The following is a 19785-nucleotide window of genomic DNA, read 5'->3' on the forward strand; positions in this document are numbered from 1 at the left end:
AATTTGTTCGATAACGAACGAGCGAGCCGAAAGCGCGCCTCGCGACGCGCGAAAAATCGAAAGAACGCTTGCGAGAAAATGCACATTTGCGCAGCAAAACCGATCTCACGATTGTCGCGCAAATTCGTAATTTTAGAGATTTAATTCATGGAATATATTCTCACTCTCTCTCTCTCTACCATCCATACAATTTCCCGTGCACAGCGCAATCAGAAACGAATGTAAATCCTCTCTTCTTAGAGTTGTAAAAAAATACATAAATGTAATAAATTAAGAGAGAATATTAAAATCAATCACGGACTCGCAGGAGATCGGATAACCGAATGGAAAATCTCCATAATATAAATCGATCTCTCAAGTCACTTTTCACAACGACCACATTCTCTTTCTCTCGCGTGTTCCCCTCTGTCTTTTCTCTCTTTTGTTTCTTGGATAATAATTCGCGTAAGAGCATCGTGCGCTCTCTCTCTTTCTCTCTCTCTCTCTCTCTCTCTTGAACGAACGAACGAACGAACGAACAAACAAACGAACGAACGAACGAACGAATGGACAAACGTATGAACGACCTCGGAATCGACACGAAGTCGAACACGATCGTCTTACGCCCGGAGAAAACAACTTTTGCTAGAACAGCAAATTGTTTGTTAATATGACAACAAAAGAATTTACACGGAAACAAGAAGTTACATGGAAAAAGTAATTTTACTGTTGTAGCAAAATGTCGTTGCAACAACAATAAAATTTAGTTGACATAACCAAATTATTTTGCTGTCCATATATCCAGCAGATAGCAAACAAATTTTTTTGCTGTCACTATATAACAAAACAATTTGCTATTCCAGCAAATTGATTTTCTCATCAACGTCGAAACGGTGATGTGCAAAACGGAAGAAACCAGGAGCGAGAGAAGAGCTGACGGCGTGGATTACGTTTATGCGATCTCATTTATTATGATTCCTTAATTCGTAGAAAATAATCATGACAATGTACATTTCTATAATATTCTTCCGCTCAACAAAGAAAGTAGTTGTGTAATTACAATGTACGCCGCGCGCGGCCGCGAGACCACGGAGAAGAAGGGAGACAACTCGGCATCGTTCTCTTCTTCTCACCCGGGCCAGCTCCGCCGAGGACGGACCGCTCGGCCCATCCTCCTCATCCTCCTCATCTTCCTCTTCCTCCTCCGTAACGTCGTACACGAAATTCATCAATAACAATGTTCGTTTACAGCGTTTCGCGCGGTACAATTACAACGACGACGATAACGATGATGACGACGACTAGCTCGCTCGCTCTCCGGGAAAAAATTTCTCGTATACAATTATGTGTGGAATATGTCCATATATAAAAATATACACAACTACATATATGATTATATATAATTATATATCAATATATATTTACATATAATCATATATAACTTAATCATATATAACATTATATATATATAATCATATATAATATAATCATATATAACGTTATATATATATTTATATATAATCATGTATAACTGTACCGCCGCTTCATATATAATTATGTACTTTTATATATGGACATACTTTCTACATATGACGCCTTATATATAATTATATGTAATTGTATCCAATTATATATGGAAAATTTTTTCCCGGATCTCTCTCTCTCTCTCTCTCTCTCTCTCTCTCTCGTTTTTTTTTCTCTCTCACGGTCACGAACGACGAAATCGTAGTGTAACATTGTCCTAATGGCAGTGAGACAAATTCTGCCGATAACAAAGAGGGGGAGAGGGTGTAAAGATATCGCGAGGGAACTAACGAACGTCTCCCCGGCGAGTTCAAGTAATTACCTTCTCGTACGAGAAGGAACCGTTCTCCCTTCTCCTCTCTTTCTCATCGTTTTCTCTCTCTCTCTCTCTCTCTCTCTCTCTCTTCCTTTCTCTATCTCTCTCACATATTTTGTTTCGTCACTCGGAAAAGCGCTTCTCGCCGATCGCGCCCAATTCGAATAGTTACGATCGCTCGTCGGCACGTGAATCGTTCGGCTCGTAGGCTGGGAAAACCAAAGGACGAAGAAAAAAAAGTACATCGAGCGCGTGACGCGTCTTCCCTCGCACCTTGTAGGGAATATTTCAAAATGGGCCGCTACGATCACGCAACACGTGACACAGGATCATTACGTTAATGCGATTACACAGCGGAGCAGCGCCCCGGCCGAGCTCTACGCCGCCGTGACGTCGGGTCGGATTACAATTGCGCTATATTAAATAATAATAATAATTTCACTTATATATTTATGTATAAACGATACTCTCCCCGCGTAGTATATTCGATATCTATGACGCGCCTCTCTTTCATTTTCACCAACGATTTTTGGAATATTAAAAATAGGATCTAATCCTACCGTTAACTAATTACGATGAAAATTCACCTTCTTTTACGTGATATATCTATGTATGTATGCATGTACGTATGTAAGTATGTATGTATGTATGTATGTATGTATGTAAGTATGCACGCATGCATAAATTTATCTCCGAATTTTCTTTCAGCGAGAACCTAAGGATGCACACACACACACACACACACACCTGTGTGTATCCCGATATCATCGCTGCTGCTGCTGCTGTTGTGCTCTCGGTCGACTTGTCGCCATTGACAGATCAATCAATTCGAGCGCAAACCGTGATGGCCAATCGTTTACTAATTAGTAATCAGTAAGAGTCGGCTACCCCGATATCTCCCGGTCGTTAATAACGGTTAATCCCATTATCAATCATGTACCGTTGATTAATACTGTTGTCTCGCTTCTCGCAATATCTACCAAGTGCGTGGCATACCGATAGAAAATTTTATCAGTTTAGTTTCAGGCGCCGAACCTACTCTTCAACCACAAAAATAGTCAGGGAAACCATTTTTTCTAGTTAGTAAGTGTTACTATAGTGTCAGAGTAATGATAACATTACATAACTTACATGCGTGTCGTTATTACTACAAAATATGTTTAGCGCCAAAACTAACTTCAATTTTCTGTCAGTTCCCCGCCGATCGGTGCCGTTAATTAACGTGTTATCAGTGCAACCGCCACTGAACGTTGTTCCCACGGAGAAACATTCGCGAAACATTCGAGTCGCACGCGCGCGAAACGAGAAGCGAAGCTCGTCGCGTCTCCCTCGCGAGCACACACACATGAACACTCAATTTTCCCCTCTTCTCTCTTCCGTTCCTTCTCTCTCCTCACTTTTTCTCTCCGAAGACGACTCTCGCGCGCGGTCAACGACGAGAGAAGGTCGCTCGTTTTGGAAATCCAGTAAAACTGCAAACTCGGGCTGAGAGAAAAATCATCAATTTTAATAAAATATTCTCGCGCGCGCGCACGAATTGGCTCTTTCATGCTACTTCCTCGACGTAAGACTACGCTGTGTGTTAATTCTTATCTTTACAATAAATAGTCAACAAGTTGATCTCTCTCTCTCTCTCTTCACACTTTTTTTTTGTGTGTGCCTAAAATATTGCACTTCGAACACTTTCTAAAGGAAAGACGAAAATAAAAAGGCGTAAGTCGGTAAACTGTACAGCCTACGGTATCAGTAATTAACCTAATATTTCAATTGCACGTTTCGTCGCAGCGCGAAACGTGTGACGATTCTCGCATAATTTTTCCCGACAGCTCCGTCGGTCGATCGGTCGGTCCCGCTACTTTTTCCTAGCTCGCATATAACAATCCGCTTGCGATACACGGACTCACGCAGATCTGTGAAAAATATTGTTCGTGACTGCGGCGGCCGCGCGACCGTGTTGAATTTTTTCTTTTTTTTTCTTTTCTTTACAATTGATCGTTAGGGATGCAGCGAGAAATCATTCGTTATTCACAGTATAAAAGGAATCGTTGGACATGAGTAACGGCCCATTCGTCGAGGTCGGCAAATTTTCAACTAAATCTCGGCAAGCAAGCGCGGTACGCGCTAACTAACATAGCGCGCCCGTCGCGTTACAAAGGCGAATTTTTCTCGACCAATCCTCCTCCTACTCTCCTTTCAAACTTGTGCGATATCACATTCGTTTTCAGAATTTCGACGATTTGCCATCAAAAACGTGCGTGTGCTGCACGCGACGGATGCGTCAAGTTAGAAAGTTAATAATATAAATAGGAAAAGATAATAATACAAATGAGAAAATGGCTCCGATGATATTCTTGTTTCTTTCTTAATGCATCGAAACGCATTTCGATTAAATTTGTATTACAAGTTGACAGATTTCCGGCACGCTTCGACGAAATTGAGAAACGACACTTATCTTTTTCCTCTCAAACTTGACGGAACTTCACAATCCGCGAATTTTTCTCGATAACGAGCCAGGAGCATCCGATAGTTTATCTGATACAGAGCGCTGTACTTCGAGCTCGATATCGAAAAGAGATCGCCGACGCGATCGGCGCGCGCGCAGCGAACGCTCGTCGGCTTGTAACTCGAAAGAAAGCGACGTGCAATGGATGTCTCGGGCACGCGCAGCGAAACGCTCGTCCGGGGCCTCGTCCGCAACCTGGACGTTCGATTAACGGCACGCGCGACATCAAAGAGCCGAGAGAAACATTCTCTCTCTCTCTCTCTCTCTCTCTCTCTCTCTCTCTCTCTCTCATTATAATACTTCGCTATTACAATCGTGAACGATGTATTCCGTATACAATGGTATATGCAACGGGCCTGTGTCGATATGTCGACTTGCACCGAGACATTGTGATACACCGACCAAATACAGAATACGGTATATAATAAACCTCTTATATATATACGTATGTATGTATATCATTATATATATATATATAAGCATTATTTACAAGGTTCTCTCTCCAGTGATATTCGATTTCTCGTCCGGGAGTAGCGATTAATATGGTGCGCTAACTAATATTTAGCTAAGAAGTTTAATCAGATAATTATTATACATAGTATAAGTGTAGGGATCCTCTTCCTTCGTCCTTCTCTCTCCGTACCGGAGTACCATACAGACAGAAAGCAGCGCAAGCGGACTTGTTCTCCTCGCTTCTCTCGGGGAACGAATTCGAATGAGATGCTCTAACTCGGGCGACACAAGTGTGTTAGTTCGCGTACAATTCTATGTCACGCGCAAAATCATTACATGTGACCTGTCACGTACGGTAGCTCGCTAGAAAGCAGGCTTAGTCGAAGGAAAAGAATGCGAGAAAAAAGTAAGAGGAAAGGCGGCTTTTTGTATTTTTTTTTCTTTCTTTTTTCTTTTTTTGGAGATCATACGGTCCAATATTATCGCTTGCCTCTGCGTCCCTCGTCGCAGACTGCCGATTTCGCCAGGGAAAGTTGCTGAGCTCGGCTCCATCGGTTTTTGCGTGCGAAATGATTTCATCTCTCTTTCGTTTCGTTTCTGTACTAGCTGGAACGCCCCACGAACGATTAATCTCTATGGAACCGCCAAACGCCCGGACAAGTATTCGCGAAGTTATCATCCCCCCCATCGATGCCCGACTCATACGCGCGAAATTTTACTCTAACGGGAGAAACATGTAAACGCCACCTAAAAAAGAACTTCACCTACGCGTTTTCCCGATTAACATCTCGGTATAGGCCCTCAGAGATTCGTTGTTACAAGAATAAGATATCGTACATCGCTAGATTTAGATAACGGGAGACAAAAAGAGAGAGAGAAAGAAAGGAAAAGAGAGAGAGAGAGAGAGAGAGAGAGAGAGAGAGAGAGAGAGAGAGAGAGAGAGAGAGAGAGAGNAGAGAGAGAGAGAGAGAGAGAGAGAGAGGAAAAAAGAGAGAGAAAATTGAAAAGAGAAGATATAAAGAGGAAGAGAGAAGAGAAACACGGCTGGTTCTATCCCTAAACCGAAATGATCGCGAAAGGTATTTCGATATGAGAACTTGCTGTCGCGCATAACAAGACGAGGAGGCCTAATTTTCCACGCGCGCGTGTATTTGTGTGTGTGTGTGTGTGTGTGTGTGTGTGTGTGTGTGTGTGTGTGTGTGTGTGTGTGTGTGCGTGCGCGCGCGCGCGCGCGTGTACACGGAAAATATGAACTCGGTTCTCGCAACATCATGGGAACTAGATGAAAATTCGATGACAAGAAATGAAAACTCGACGACAAGAATATCTCCGCAACTGAGAACATTTGTTTGAACAATCAATTCTTCTACGAAAATCTTCCCTACAACTGAACTTTCGTCTGATCCACTGACAACGGAAATTGCCTCCAGGCAGGGAAATCAATTATACTAACAAAATTGTTTTTTCCGCGTGCGTGTGTGTGTGTGCGCGCGCGCGCGTGCTAATGCCTGTGTGTGATCTTCCTTGAATTATACTCAGAAAAGTAGCTTTTGAATCAATTAATATTACATGCGCGCCGTGACGGTCAGGCGAGAGGGGATAGGGAGATACGCGGTGCGGGGAGGGAGGAGAGGGGGAGAGGAATTATAGCTGTTAAGAGTGCGGCAAGTCGATGGTGTGTGTCTCGTTGCCCAGGATCAGCCGTAGCCTCTTCATGGGCGGCTGGTAGTCCCGCTTCTTGTGGCCCCTCTCGTGGCTTCTGCTCTTGTGCTTTTTCCGGCGCTTACTCCTTTCGACGCCCTCGACGCGCAACACCTCGTACTCCGGCTCGTAGCTGTCCTCGCTCAGGCTGGTGCCGGACTCGGCGATGTCGTCCAGCACCGGCGACCGCTTCATACGCAACGTCAGCTTCAACCGACCGCCGGTTCTCTCCGGCGTGACCGGACAAACCCGGCAATCGGAGCTGCTGGTTCTCCATTGGCACTCGGACGGGGTCGAGGATTTGGGCGCGCTGCTGCTGTTGTCGTCGTAGGCTGCCAATCTGAAAGAAAGGAGTCCGTCTGTCACGCTGGTTCCATAACGATCGTCTAATGCGCTTTTGACGATCAAGAAATCAATCTTCCGTCAACTAATCCTCTTGATTTCGATGATGCATGTAAACGAACCGAGCCGGTGCGACACGCAGCGAGAAAACACGTCGTCGTGTTTTCGAGGATCATGCTTGCTCTTTTCTGTCCCTGATGAAGTGAATCGAAATGCTCACATGTCGGAAACAATCCACAAGAAGCGATTTTCACATCTTCTTCGAAAATGTAAAAAAAAAAGAGCGATAAGAGCCCTTGAGAACTCATTGGAACGCATTGGATTATAAATGTTAAATGTAATATTAAAGAAAAATTACATGTACTCTTTAGAATAAGATTGTTTAAAGGAGTTGTGAGTTCAAAATTCCAGACTCTTTTATATCTTTTCCCGATTTTCCCACGTTTTTCCCAAGCGATTTTTTCCGGTTTTCCAGGTCTGCAGCTATCCTATATATTTGAATCAAAGGGAGAATATCGCAATTATTTGCTTCGGATACTTCTCACGATACTTGCGTATCGTGCTAGCTCAGTGCGCCGTCGTTAAAACATATCGTCGAGATCAAGCTGACTCTTCAGCGGAAAATCATTATAACACGCGTATTAAAGGAGAGAAACGGTATGCTTGGCTTCCGGCTTGGAGCCGCGTTTCTTGCGGAAATTTGTCTCAACGTGCACACTTTCGTGCACACATCAGAAGTGGCATCAAATGGTGTTCTTCTCTTCGATAAAGCGGAATGTTCACGAAACGTTGGAAGCAAACCCGCAAAAACGTAGCTGCGATCCGAAAGCCACTGAGTTTGCCATGCCGCGGAAGCCTTGGATATCAAGACGTGTTTTTTTGTTAAATTAATTCAATCGCTTGAGCAAATTATAAATTGGAAGAGGCCAACAGGAGCGCTTGCCAAAACCTTATTTCGCCAATTCTTCAGAATTATAAAAAATGTTGAGTCATTTAAAAATAGTTTAATGCTTGGTTTATATAATGATAAACTCAATTATGTCTTAACTACTTCCGTTTCCTCATAGAAAACTTACGAAAACGTGAATAATGTCATATAAAATATTCCTGCTCATGTTATAGCTACAATTACGAACCTATTTGGTGGACTCGAAAAATTTTGGCCGCGCTAACCATTGCAGTGAAGATATTTCATTCATGGATGTAAATGATAAGATAATTGTAAATATATGAGTGGCTTTGGTTTTTTTTCCTAAATGCATCTTAAATTTGAGCAATTTTTCAGGAAATTCGCAATTAATTTAACGAGGCAGAAGTTATGAGTCCTGCTAAATTCTGCCGAGTTTATATGCTCATAATTACTTTGCACAGTACTTTAATAAATCCAATTCAACTGTGCATATCTGCACGTTTATGAGCAATAGAGAACGCCGAAAGTCGAAAAATTACATACAATTCGTCTGATCTACTTCTAGTATAAACAATGGATGTAGGTATGCAAGTTTTAAACCAACTATGCTGTATTTTCCAAAATTTTAGGAAACATTAAAAAGATTATAAATTTCCACATTTTCATTCTTGATTTAACCTTTCTAACCATCTTAAAGAAAGATAAATTTAAGGATGTTGTAAGCTCTCTCTCTCTCTCTCTCTCTCTCTCTCTCTCTCTCTCTCTCTCTCTTGTTCAATTGAATGAAGTATTAAGTTTTAAACATACTGGTTTTTACATTAATGCTTCTGGATACTCGCTGTGGCTATTCTTCTTTGCTGACGACAGAAGCGAGGAAAATCATGCCAATTTATGTGACAGTATGTGTGGAAATAAAAGAATGTACACACAAAATAACACTCGTAATCAATTCAACACATTCATAAAAATGTCCGGACGCTTTCCTTTAATTTGAACAATTAATAAATAGCCATAAATTAGTGTAACATGCAACTTACGTTTTTAACTTTTCTCATAATTTCTGTTGCATTAATTTTACGGCTATTTGTTAATTGTCCAGGTTAAAAGAAAGAACCCTCGGTAAGAAAGTCCGAATCTTTTTACAAGTATGCCGAATCGAGTTTCAAGAAGTGTCTTTTCTGTTTTCATACATATCTACAGGGTAACTTATTTGAAACAGGAACACCAGGAAAAAATGTCTAAAGTTTCTTAAGTGAACATCGCAGATCTGAATTCAACGACTGCATTCGACAGAGAAAATAGCTCGGTGAGCGCCGAATAATTATTGCTATATTCTTCCGGTTTTATCAAAGATCCGAAGGAAAAAGAACATCCCAGTGACAGGCGATAATCACTAAGCGTTCACTGAGCCTGATTCTCTGCTGAACGCAAACGGTATCGAGTCAGGATCTTTTAAAACACACAATTATACATTAGAATACGTAAAAACTCACGTTTAGGGCCTCGACCACCACAAATTTGAGTGTGTCGCTCCACTGTGCGCCGACTCTCATTGGCCTCTTCCAATTACTCAAAGATTGTACATCCCTTACTTATACCTCCTTCTTTCTTTGAAATTCGATCGCATTTACCTCTCCAAGCTCGCGTCGACGTCGCAGTTCGCTGTCGACTGAACACCGTTGCTGGGCTCGGCGGCGTGGTGCTCGCTTCGGCTGGGAGCCGGCGGCCAGGGCTCCTCCGCCACGAGCACCGGCGGCTCGGTCTTGCTGTAGTCCTCGTTGCACTGCATCTCCTGCAGATGCGACGAGATCGAGGAGGCGTGGTGGTGGTGGTGGTGGTGGCGGGACTCGTGCTTGCCGCTGCGTCTTATGATGGACAGTATGCCGATGTCCTCCAGGTTGCTCTCCTTCTCGCTGAACTCGTAGATGTCGCCCTGGATGCCCGAGTCATCGTCGGCCTCGCCGATCTCTGCGGTCGCCGACCTCTGCCGGTCCCTCCTCTGGCTCCTGGTCGACCGGTTCTTGCTCTTGCTCGACTTGCTCTTCGCCAGGCTGCCGCCGTCGGCCGCCGGCGAGTGTCGGTCCTCCAGCGGCGCGCCGTGTTTGGACTTGGACTTGCCGCTCGAGAGCCTCTTCTGCGCCTTGCGGGACCTCGAGGAGCCGTCCGAGGGGTCTTTCCGTTTGGACGAGGATCGCTTCGACGAGCTGGTGAACGCGTCCAGGCCCGTCAGGTCGCCGTAGCTCGCGGTCTGCACGCCGCCGAAGTCCGCGCCGCTCCCCTCGAAGGTCACCCTGCCGTCGGCCGCGCACAACGCCATCGTCAGGTCGGTCTTGACGTCGCTCCGCTCCGCGCCGGCGACGTACGCGCCGTCGCTTCTCGCAGCCGGGCAGTCCTCTTGGCTCGGCAGCGTCGAACTACCGCGGCACTTGAAAACGTCCCCGGTACTCGCAGCCGCCGCGTCCTCCGCTCCCTCCGGGTGCAGTCCACTGAACCCGACACTGTCCGAGCGAGTCACCGCGTCGCTCACCGCGATGACCGCGCTCTCGCAGCTCTCACTCGCCGCCTTTCGATCCACACTCGGGCGCTTCTGCGACGCGATCGCGTCGCAATCCTCCGCGCCGCGCGGAGCGACCACGACCTGCGCGTCGCTCTCGCGAAGGTCAACCGGCCGCGAAGCCTTCTCGCCGGCGGCCGACGGCGACGAAGCGTCACGCTCGAACTCGCGAGACGATTCCTCCGACGCCTTGCGGCTCTCCGCGAATTGCCTGCTCTGGGACTTGGAGCGTTTGCTCGCAGGTTCCGCCGAGCCGTTCTCGCTGCCGTTGAGACGCGCGTTGGGCGACGAGGCGCGGCAGGTGCCCTCCGCCGCCGGCTCCGGTAAGCGCGTTACGTCGACTTGAGACGTGGAACTAAGTCGGATTGAATCACAGGCGTTTGTACTATAATGTCCCTTTTTGTAAGTGGAAGAATTAACGTTATCTACTGTCTTAGGAGTGTCGACTTCCGCGGTGAGGTCCGGTATTCCCCGCTCCTCCTCCTCCTCCTCTTCCTCCTCCGCCGCCGCCGGCGAGTCGCCGCTCGACTCGTTGCCCGTCACCATCTCCGTCAGTCGCAACGGAGACTCCCGTGGGAAGGCGGGACCCTCGTGCGAGGATTCCGCGCTCGTTTCTTCCGCGCAGAAACCACGCTCCATCTCCGCGCTCGAGTGCATCTGCTTCTGCAGCCGCGAATACAGACTCTCTTCGTGCACCGGCACTCTGTCCGAGTCCTCCTTGCGGTGGCCGATGTCCGCCACTTCGGTGTCCTTGATCGCCGAGCTGCTGAGACACGGAGACCGGGATTTCACGGCGAGCTTGCCTTTCTTCGATTCCGTCCGCTTGTGCAGTCTACGGAATTGATTATTCGTAAGTATGTTCAAATAAGGCTAAGGCGAGTATTAGAGGTCGTTGAACGTGAAACTTGCCTCACATGAGATACCCGAATTTGAATTCAGAGTCGGGTATGAGATTTTCAGTTGAATCACGATTATAAATATAACATCATGTATATTAGATGATCCAACTAACTTTAGTCGTTCCTTGAAACCTATCTTAAATAGGACAAGGGAATTTCAACTAAGATCCGCATTAATAATTGACATCCTTGAGATTCGTTCCATGCTCAGATTTTAACTGAAAGTTAGATCTCAACTTTTTACTTGAATCATATGATACATTTGACATTACGTCTGTACACGCTATTCAACTGAAAAACTCACATTTAACTCTGAATTCAAATCTGTATCTTATCTGAGTATCTTATCTGAAACAAGTTTCAAACATAAAAGTAACAACTATTAATACGGATATTAGAGTTAGATGCGATTTTTCACTTGACTCGTAATCACAAAAATGCAAGGTCGCGTATATCGTAATTCAACTGAGAGACTCACAGATGCAACTCTGAATTCAGGTTTGAGGTCTGTATTAACACTCGTTAATTTGTTCAACTGAAAAGCCCACATCTACCTCTGAATTCAAAACATCTGAGCCAGGTTTCAACTATTAATAAAAAAATTTTAATATTAATAAAAAATATCAGTAAAAAATACAGAAATTTTTAAAAATAGATCTAATTCTAAATTCAGGTCTGAGTATCTCTCACATGAGACAAGTTTCAAGTGAGTGACTATTAAGCCTGATCCATAATGCGCCCTTTGTTTCTTGTTTCTTGCTTTCTATTTCCTTTCCATAAGTAAATAGATTTCTCACACGCAGGCTCTTAACACGCAGGCCAAAGTTAACTCGGCCAGCGCTTTATTTTGTATCATCATGATACACACGCCCGTGTTAACTCGGGTATAAAAAATAATTACTTTAAAGTTATGATAACAAAATATTGAGATTTTTGTGAATATTGAAACTATCTTAATATGAAATTAGAAGTTTAGAATTTAATGAAAATAATCAAAACCGTGTGTTAAAAAGTTAAAATACAGGCTTAAAAACTCAGACCTGATTCTAAATTCAAGTCTAAGTACTTTGCATAAAATAAATTTCAAATCAAGATTACTAAAACTGTTTACGTACAATTTCCATAACGCCTTCCATTTCCGATTAGGACGCATCGTATCTATATATTTTTATATTATGACCATTAATTCTGAGAAGAATCAGCAATTTAGTCATTAAACGCAACAGTAAATGCAACAGTAATAGTGCATTCACCGTGTACAATTTACGGCGCAAAAAAACGTAAGCAATAAGAAGATTGACCAATCACAATCGATTATTCTATCCTTAAGATCGGAGAATAATCGACCGTAATTGGTCAGTTGGCTTACTGCTTCTTACGTTTTTTACATGTACCGTTAAGGGCCTTAAGGTCGTTCTACATTAATCACAAGTCGATCGCGAGCAGAGGCAACGCTTGTCGCAACAACCAATCAGAAGCGTCAATGGTACCACTGACACTTCTGATTGGTTGTCGCGACAAGTGTTACGTATGCATGCGACCGACTTGCAACTAATGTAAAACGACCTTAATGCGACTAAATTGCAGATTCCTCTCAAAACCAACCGAGTCATGACTGGCCGCACTACTACTATTTCAAAAAAATGACACACTGAAGCGTAAAAATGTTGTACATACGCTTCGTACGTTTCAATGTGCGTGTAAATTTCTCGGACTAGTGCGGCCAGTTCAGCTATAAAGAACAGACCAAAGTAAGTACAACGCGCGAAATACTCTAACCGGAAGCGGAAGGCATTACTGCAGTTCCCGGTTACGTTACCTAGGCGCTCTGAGCGGCTGAGTATTTTTCATGACGCCTCCGTCACCGGTGTTGCCGTCGAACTTGCCCATCTGTTTGTTCCGGAGGCTCCTCGTGACGGAGGTGGTGGTCAATGCGGAGGGATGAGGTCGACTCTGCAGCACGTTCTCGCCGTTGTTGATCGCCGGCTGCTGCTGATTGATGTCCGAGAAGCGGCAGCCCTGCGCGATCAGCAGCTCGGCGTCGTACTTGGTGAGTCCTTTACGTCGCAGTTCCTTCATACTGAGGGACTGCGGTGCGACAGCCACGTTACCGACCAAGACCGCGTTTCGCTCGGTGAGTGCGGTATCGGCCTGCTGCTTGTTCCTGTTCAACGGTTGCTGTCGGTGCTTCGTCCGGTTGATTCTGTTGTCCGTTTCCCTCAAGCGGTAACCTAGAAGCAAATCCGAGTCAGCGACGAAGCTCACGACGACGTAAGACCCTCTCTCGCCCGTCCGCTTCCGGTTGCAAGAATACCTGACGACAGTTCCTCGCCCGGTTTTTGACTCGCGAACGCGCCGGTTCCCCGCCTCTCGCACGTCTCGCATTCGCAATAACAGTTGTTATCGCCGAAGAAATCCTCCCCGTAGAAACACGTGATCTCCTCGCCCACCTCGATGTCGCGCAGCACCTTGACGCAGGCGGTGTCCCTTCCTGTCGGCACGAACTGCAAGCAACCCCGTGAAATCAATATCCCCGCATATCAGCGTGTGAGATAACGCGGCGATGCGTCTCAAATTGCGTCCTCCAATCTCGCGCAATCATGCAGATATTGCTGACCTTGCAGTTCGCTCTGCAATCGTGATTGATGTAGGCGGCAGGTCCCAGCCACAACTGGGCGCAATTCTTCCGGCAGCTGAACATCACGGAGAAGTCGTTCTTCCCGGGATGCAGCAATGCAGCTTCCTCCTAAAAAATACGTACGTTCGATGTCAAATAAAAATACAGACACGGAACACGGGGAGAAAAAGGAAATTCGATGAAAACCGAACGGATATCTCGATCTGTATCTATCAAATGGCGGCCATTCTCAAACCTTCTCGCTTAGCTCCGCTATGCAGCCGACGAGGCAAGAAATCTTCTCGTTCTTCAGCCACTTTCGAGTAGCGCATATCTTAGCGCCCTTTTGACCCTCCAAACTGTATCTGTAGCACGGCTCTATTGCGAATCCAGATTCCTTGTCGAAAACTCGCAGGTATCTCTTAACCTGCAAGTAAGCAACTGTTTTATCATGACGCGCTTCATCGTTCACATAAAAATGAGACTTTCGTCTAACCCAGTTTGAAGATTAACTTAAACATGAAGCGAAGAGCGATAAGTGAACCCGCACATTCACATTGAGTAATCAATCTAATTCCGCTTTGTGCGCTTACGTGATTTTCCAGATTGATTTGCTGCTGCTTAGATTTCGTATGGGGGAGTCGCGCACCCCAATCTCCACCCATCAATTTCTTGTAAGCCTTCTCGTAATTTTGACTCTGAATGAATTCACAGATGATTTTCCGGAGCTCCTCCTTGTTCGCCTTCAACGGTCTGTATCTATTGGACAAAGCAGCGGTTCAATAGGTCAGTCTCCCGGGTGTACATAGATGCCGCATGATATAGTTATGAGTGTAAAGACACATAGATAAGGTCTCTTCTTTGTCGCTAAACTAACACACACTCTCGGAACTTACAAAGAAACAGACACACAGCTTCGCGTAAGAAAAAGGGAGATAGAACCAATGCGAGCTAGTGCAAGCTAGTATAGCCTGTCCAGCTATAAGGAACAGTTTTGCATATGCACGGTATATGTACAGTCTGTTCTTTCTAGCTAAACCAGCTACACCGGTTCGAGTAATTCACATCGAAGCGTGCGAAGAGTACGTGCAGAGAGATTTTCCCGCTTCGGTGTGCGTAAATTTGTCGAACCGGTGCGGTCAGTTTAGATGCGAAAAAGGGAATCGACAAATAAGCAATTCCACAGTACCTGATGTTCATTTTATGTGTAACGAATCCTAAGTAGGGATCTAACACGAGAGATGTGGCCAGGTCGTCGTTATCGCAAAGCTCTTTAGGTGTCATTCCACCTCCCCCACCGCCGGTATTCGTTTGCATCTTTGCACCCACTGTGCAACCTAACCTTCGCTCCTGCTTTCTTCCTATGGTTGCTGAGGCCTGAATCGAATAGCAATCCACCACCATTCTGCGACGCTGACTTTCACTGAAAACGCAAGAGTAAAGAAAGATGTAGCGTTCCCGTGTGAGAAAGGATCCGCCTCGATACACAATAGATTCCCCCAAAACAAATTCGGGTTAATGTATTCCCGTCAAAGGTGATATATCACACTTGTTCTCTTCCCCTCCTCTCACACCCGTGGAATTCGATATGTTCCGCGGACACGACATAATAATCGTCCGACTTTTCCACTGTCAATGTGGAATCGCGACACACAGCGGGGTAAATAACATCAATATTAAAAAACAACGTCCTCGAACCTGGAGCAAGCCCATCAGAGAGAGACCCTTGTCTCATGCAACGCTAGAGCCGCCACATAGCACGGCCGCGAAGCACTGTCCGATTCTCAATGGACAAGCCTGTCCAGCGGAAAGAGCACGGCGACGACGTTTTCCCGACGAGATACCGCTGCCAGTATCGCGCATCGCGACCTTTATATCTACAACATCGGTCCACGGTCGCAGCACCCGATGTAACTCTCAGCTGTTCGTCGAAACGTCAAGCACCGAGGCGAGTCTGCTTTCCCTGGGGGAGCTCTCGCGGAGCAAGTTCCGTGCACACACGTGTCATCCCCTCGCGAGAGCCCCAGCTCGTCCACACTCCTCCTCCCTCTCCGGGGCCGTGTTCACATTCCCACTCGAACGTTTATCGTTCCGTACACTGCGTCCCCCGACGCGGCGAACAGCCGGATACGACACCAACGGACGAGGCGAGCCGCTCGTCGACGATGAGACCCCCTCGCAAGGATCGTCCTTGTGAGGAGAGAGAGAGAGAGAGAGAGAGAGAAAAAAAAGGGGAGACGGTCGCGCAGCCAGTCAGCCTCGTCCCACTCGTCACCGAAGTTCATCGGCTGCTGCGCTTCCTCGGGGCTCGACTGAGCTCGGACGAGCGCTCCGTCGCCTCGAGGCTTGTCGACAGCCCCGTTGCTTGGAAGTCAGCGCCACGGACGGGACGAGCGTCGTCGGGTGTCGTCGTATCGACCGGATCGCCGCGGCGGCGACCTATGGGCGACGCGCCGAGCAGACCCGTCGACATAACGGTTCACTGTCGCTGGGAGTCGGCTACGGCGTCGCCGAAGATCCTCGGTGGGGCCACGACGAGCGCCGTCATCGTCGGCGAGCCACCGTAACGCGAGCGGACTTAATGGCGGAGGACGAAGAAGAGGCAGCCAAGACAGGCTTCGCGATCGGTGCTAAATCGCGCGAGGGGGCACACACGACAAGCGTGTGTGTGAGAGAGAGAGAGAGAGTGTGTGCATGCATAATACGTGTGTGGATGTATACATGTATATATGTGCGTGTATGGTCATGCTCGTCGTCGACGAGGGCAGACGCCGCGACGCTGACGCGTCGCCGTACGACGACACCACTTACCGCTACGATGCTCTCCGGAGAATGAACCACTCTCATGTTGAACGGTCGGGTCGCCTATCAGCTAGGACACTAGCGACGAGCCTATTGTATCGCGACGGGGACGCGCAGCAGCAGCAGTTATCATGGCAGTTTCATACCGAGTTAGGTACAAAGGGGCAGGAACGCACGGCGACACGCTGCGCTGCGCAACGCAGTGCGCACTTTCCCTCTGACCTAGGCTGTTATTGTTGTTGATCTCGGCTCGCGCAACTTCGCCTGCACTATCTGCGATCGGGCGACAACGAACGGCGACGACAGAGCCGTCGGTCCGCGTCCCCGGTCCTCCTCCGTTGAGACGCGCTTCTCGGACTCGCTTTCGCGCTTCCTCGTGCGTGCGTCCGAGCGAGCGAGCGAATTCAAGGAGGATTAAAAACAAAAAAGGTGAAGAGAGATAGAAAGAGAGAAACGACCACGACGGCGAAGCGACGACGACGGATATCAGTCGCGGCCGCGGGGCGAATTCATGTGTTTTGGGATGTCGCACAATGTCGCGCACGTCGTCGTGTCCGTCGGGCATGTGTGTCGTGCCAGCGGAGGCGAGCACAGCCGCTGTGCGCGCGATCATCGCGCCCTAGGGAATTTCATGGCGCTGAGCGCCACGCCGATTCTCGTCATTCGCCGGCGAAAGGTTTGAGCGTGCGATCGCGCGCGATGATCGGCGCGAATCGATCCCATCGCGCTTTGCGGATTCAAAGCTCGGCCGAGTTCCCTTGGTGATTTCGGCGCGACACTGTGTTTCCATGACGACCCGAAGATATAAACAAGACTGCGTTCTGAAACCCTACTCAATGGATATAGCAACATTTAACTGATCGGGACAAAAAGGGCAAGAATTCCTTTATCATAATTTGTCAATTAAATGCTACTCCGCCCGTTGAGTAAGATTTCGGGACGCAGCCTTGCATAAAGCGACATTTACAATAGGTAGTAAACTTTAAGCCGTAAACTGGTATTAGATCCGTCATACGACGAGCGTTGTCGAGTGTACTAATTGATTGTTGGATAGGGAATTTCAAGGGTTTCCAAATTTTTCTCTAGACACACTAGAAATTCTCTATCTGATCGCTAATCGGCACATTTGGCAAACTCATCGTACGACGTATTTCATAGCATTTCATCAACCTTGAACGCAGTCTTATTTATCTGCTTTAAAAACTACTAGAAATTAATGCAAAATTACTAACATTTGTAGTAATTTGTTGCACCTATTATATCCTGCTGACCAACTCGGACCGAAATCTGACCGAAGGCTGCGTTTGAAAACACCATACTGAAGATAGAGCAACATTTAATTGGCCAATCACGATAAAAATAATTAAAATTTCTTTATGATCGATCAATAAAATGCCCTTCAATGTGTATTCCCGAATGCAACCCTAGTATCGGGTGTAAGTGTATCACTTGGACACGGGGCATTTGGACACAGTCCAATCACAAGTCGCTATTTCAAGGGACTCTAGAAATGTCTCTAGGTATACGGTGCTGTGATTGGCTGTGTACAATTGTACCGTGTCCAAGTGCACCGCTCCCTCTAGTATCGTGGATACAAGACTTTACAAAACATAAGACAGGATCCATTTCATGTTGCAATTGCTTCGAAGCGTCGAATAGACCAATCAATATTTTTCTTTTAAGTTCTTCAAAGCGTTTGCAGCTTCGAATGAATCGTACACATAGAATTATTGTTATTTATATTTTATTGTAAGTTTGTTATTTTATTACGATATTAATAGAAACCGGTAGGTGTAATTGTCGACTACGTTATACATTACTATAAGATACATTGTATTATTATAAGATACATTAATATTGACGTTGAGTCACAGGTAAAGTAATAATTCCCCAAACAGCATACGATATCCCATGGACATTCTGTGGATATCCTGCGGATATATACTTAGGACTTCGGACGTCCTAAGGACATCCTCAGGATGTCGCTAGATCTGGGGCTCTATTCTTGCTCACCGAGGTGAATCATAATTGTTCCCGGATGTGTTGAATTTTTTGAGCAGACGTGCTCACGTTTTTGGGATCTTCTTCCTTTTCGTATCGATTCTGTGGTTGTCTGATATTTTACTCCTTTTTGTAGCTGTAGTATTAGCTTAGTACCTTTTTATCCAACATACACCTTCTTCTTTTTACTCATAATCGTTAAAAAGTTCGAAATAAAAAACTGAAGCAAAATATTTACGAGTATTCTAAACCAGAAACAAAGCGTCTTGTAACATCCAAGCGACGTGATATTATCGACTGTTGCACTGAAGCCACGTTATTATTTTTGAAATAATATAGACTACTAGCGCCATACTAATACGTAGTAGTACTAAATACTCGAAGAAAGTATCTGTGGAGTTGACTGACTGCGCGGCGCGCCGAAACTGCCGACTCCTAAGTCGGTACAGTAGTGCGCTGCACAAATGACGCTCAAAATCGACTTTAAATTTTTTCTCGCTATAAGACATTGCTTCGTATTTTTAAAACCCTAAAGTGTCATTTAAGCCGAGAAAAATATCGATTTTCCGAAATTTCTAAAGTGGTTTTACCCCTTAATAGAACAGCATAATTGCCATAACGAGAAGATTTACTTACTGGAATATGTTGCATGACAGATTGAGTTTAAAGACTAAATGCTTCAGCAGCAACGGGAAAGGGATATTAAATATACGGGATTACATAAAAATTGACTGCAAAATTTAGAACAATTAAAAATTCTTGTGGCATGCCTACCAAGTGTAACACAATGGATACAAAAATTACAAAGTAAAATATACAAAACTATTCTCACTTCCGTATCCAGAAGGTTATATAAGATAAATTATATGTATATTAATAATTTAATATTTTATTTCCGTAGAGAGTGTGAAAAAGTATCGGGACCTGTAAATATCTCAAAAACGAGGCATTTTATACTAAATTGAGATGAAGATTGCTTATAAAATTGCTTGTAAAGATTTCGAAACTAACATACATTAATCACTAGCTAATTGTACTGAAAGTATCATTAATTTTCTCCAGATATACCTCAGTCTTCTCATAGAAAAAACGAAGAATGCTGAGAATATAAACAAGATTACTGACAAAGAGTCAGATGTCAAGTTGTCAAAACTTGAAGCTTTAACAAATCCGGAAAAATATAT

At 45.4% G+C, this 19785-nt stretch overlaps 1 protein-coding gene across 2 annotated transcripts; it reads right to left on the reverse strand.

Annotated features, from left to right (window-relative positions):
• Window positions 1-5747: 5747 nt before the first annotated feature.
• LOC106749629 (histone-lysine N-methyltransferase Suv4-20) lies at window positions 5748-17145 on the reverse strand. Of its 2 annotated transcripts, none has more exons than XM_014629286.1 (9): window positions 16610-17145; window positions 14988-15221; window positions 14392-14557; window positions 14055-14225; window positions 13799-13927; window positions 13496-13685; window positions 13001-13412; window positions 9360-11114; window positions 5748-6816 (listed from the first exon to the last, which is right to left on the reverse strand). In XM_014629286.1, exons 2-9 carry the CDS (start codon window positions 15200-15202, stop codon window positions 6429-6431), a joined length of 3426 nt encoding a protein of 1141 aa, XP_014484772.1. In that variant the 5' UTR covers window positions 15203-15221; window positions 16610-17145; the 3' UTR covers window positions 5748-6428. The 2 variants fall into 2 exon arrangements, with proteins under 2 accessions (XP_014484772.1, XP_014484771.1); XM_014629285.1 differs by lacking the exon at window positions 16610-17145 and adding an exon at window positions 15497-16408.
• Window positions 17146-19785: the final 2640 nt, after the last annotated feature.

This window comes from Dinoponera quadriceps, unplaced genomic scaffold, assembly GCF_001313825.1.
Source record: "Dinoponera quadriceps isolate SergipeBrazil2010 unplaced genomic scaffold, ASM131382v1 scaffold3595, whole genome shotgun sequence".
NCBI classification, from domain to species: Eukaryota; Metazoa; Arthropoda; class Insecta; order Hymenoptera; family Formicidae; genus Dinoponera; species Dinoponera quadriceps.

Excerpts from the sequence above, each read along its gene's own strand:
- LOC106749629 (XM_014629286.1), bottom strand. The coding sequence starts at position 15,202 with ATGGTGGTGGATTGCTATTCGATTCAGGCCTCAGCAACCATAGGAAGA. Across the intron at positions 13,686-13,798 it reads ATTGCAGAGCGAACTGCAAG|TTCGTGCCGACAGGAAGGGA; the intron begins GTCAGCAATATC and ends GGTTGCTTGCAG. Across the intron at positions 6,817-9,359 it reads GTCGACGCGAGCTTGGAGAG|ATTGGCAGCCTACGACGACA; the intron begins GTAAATGCGATC and ends CCTTTCTTTCAG.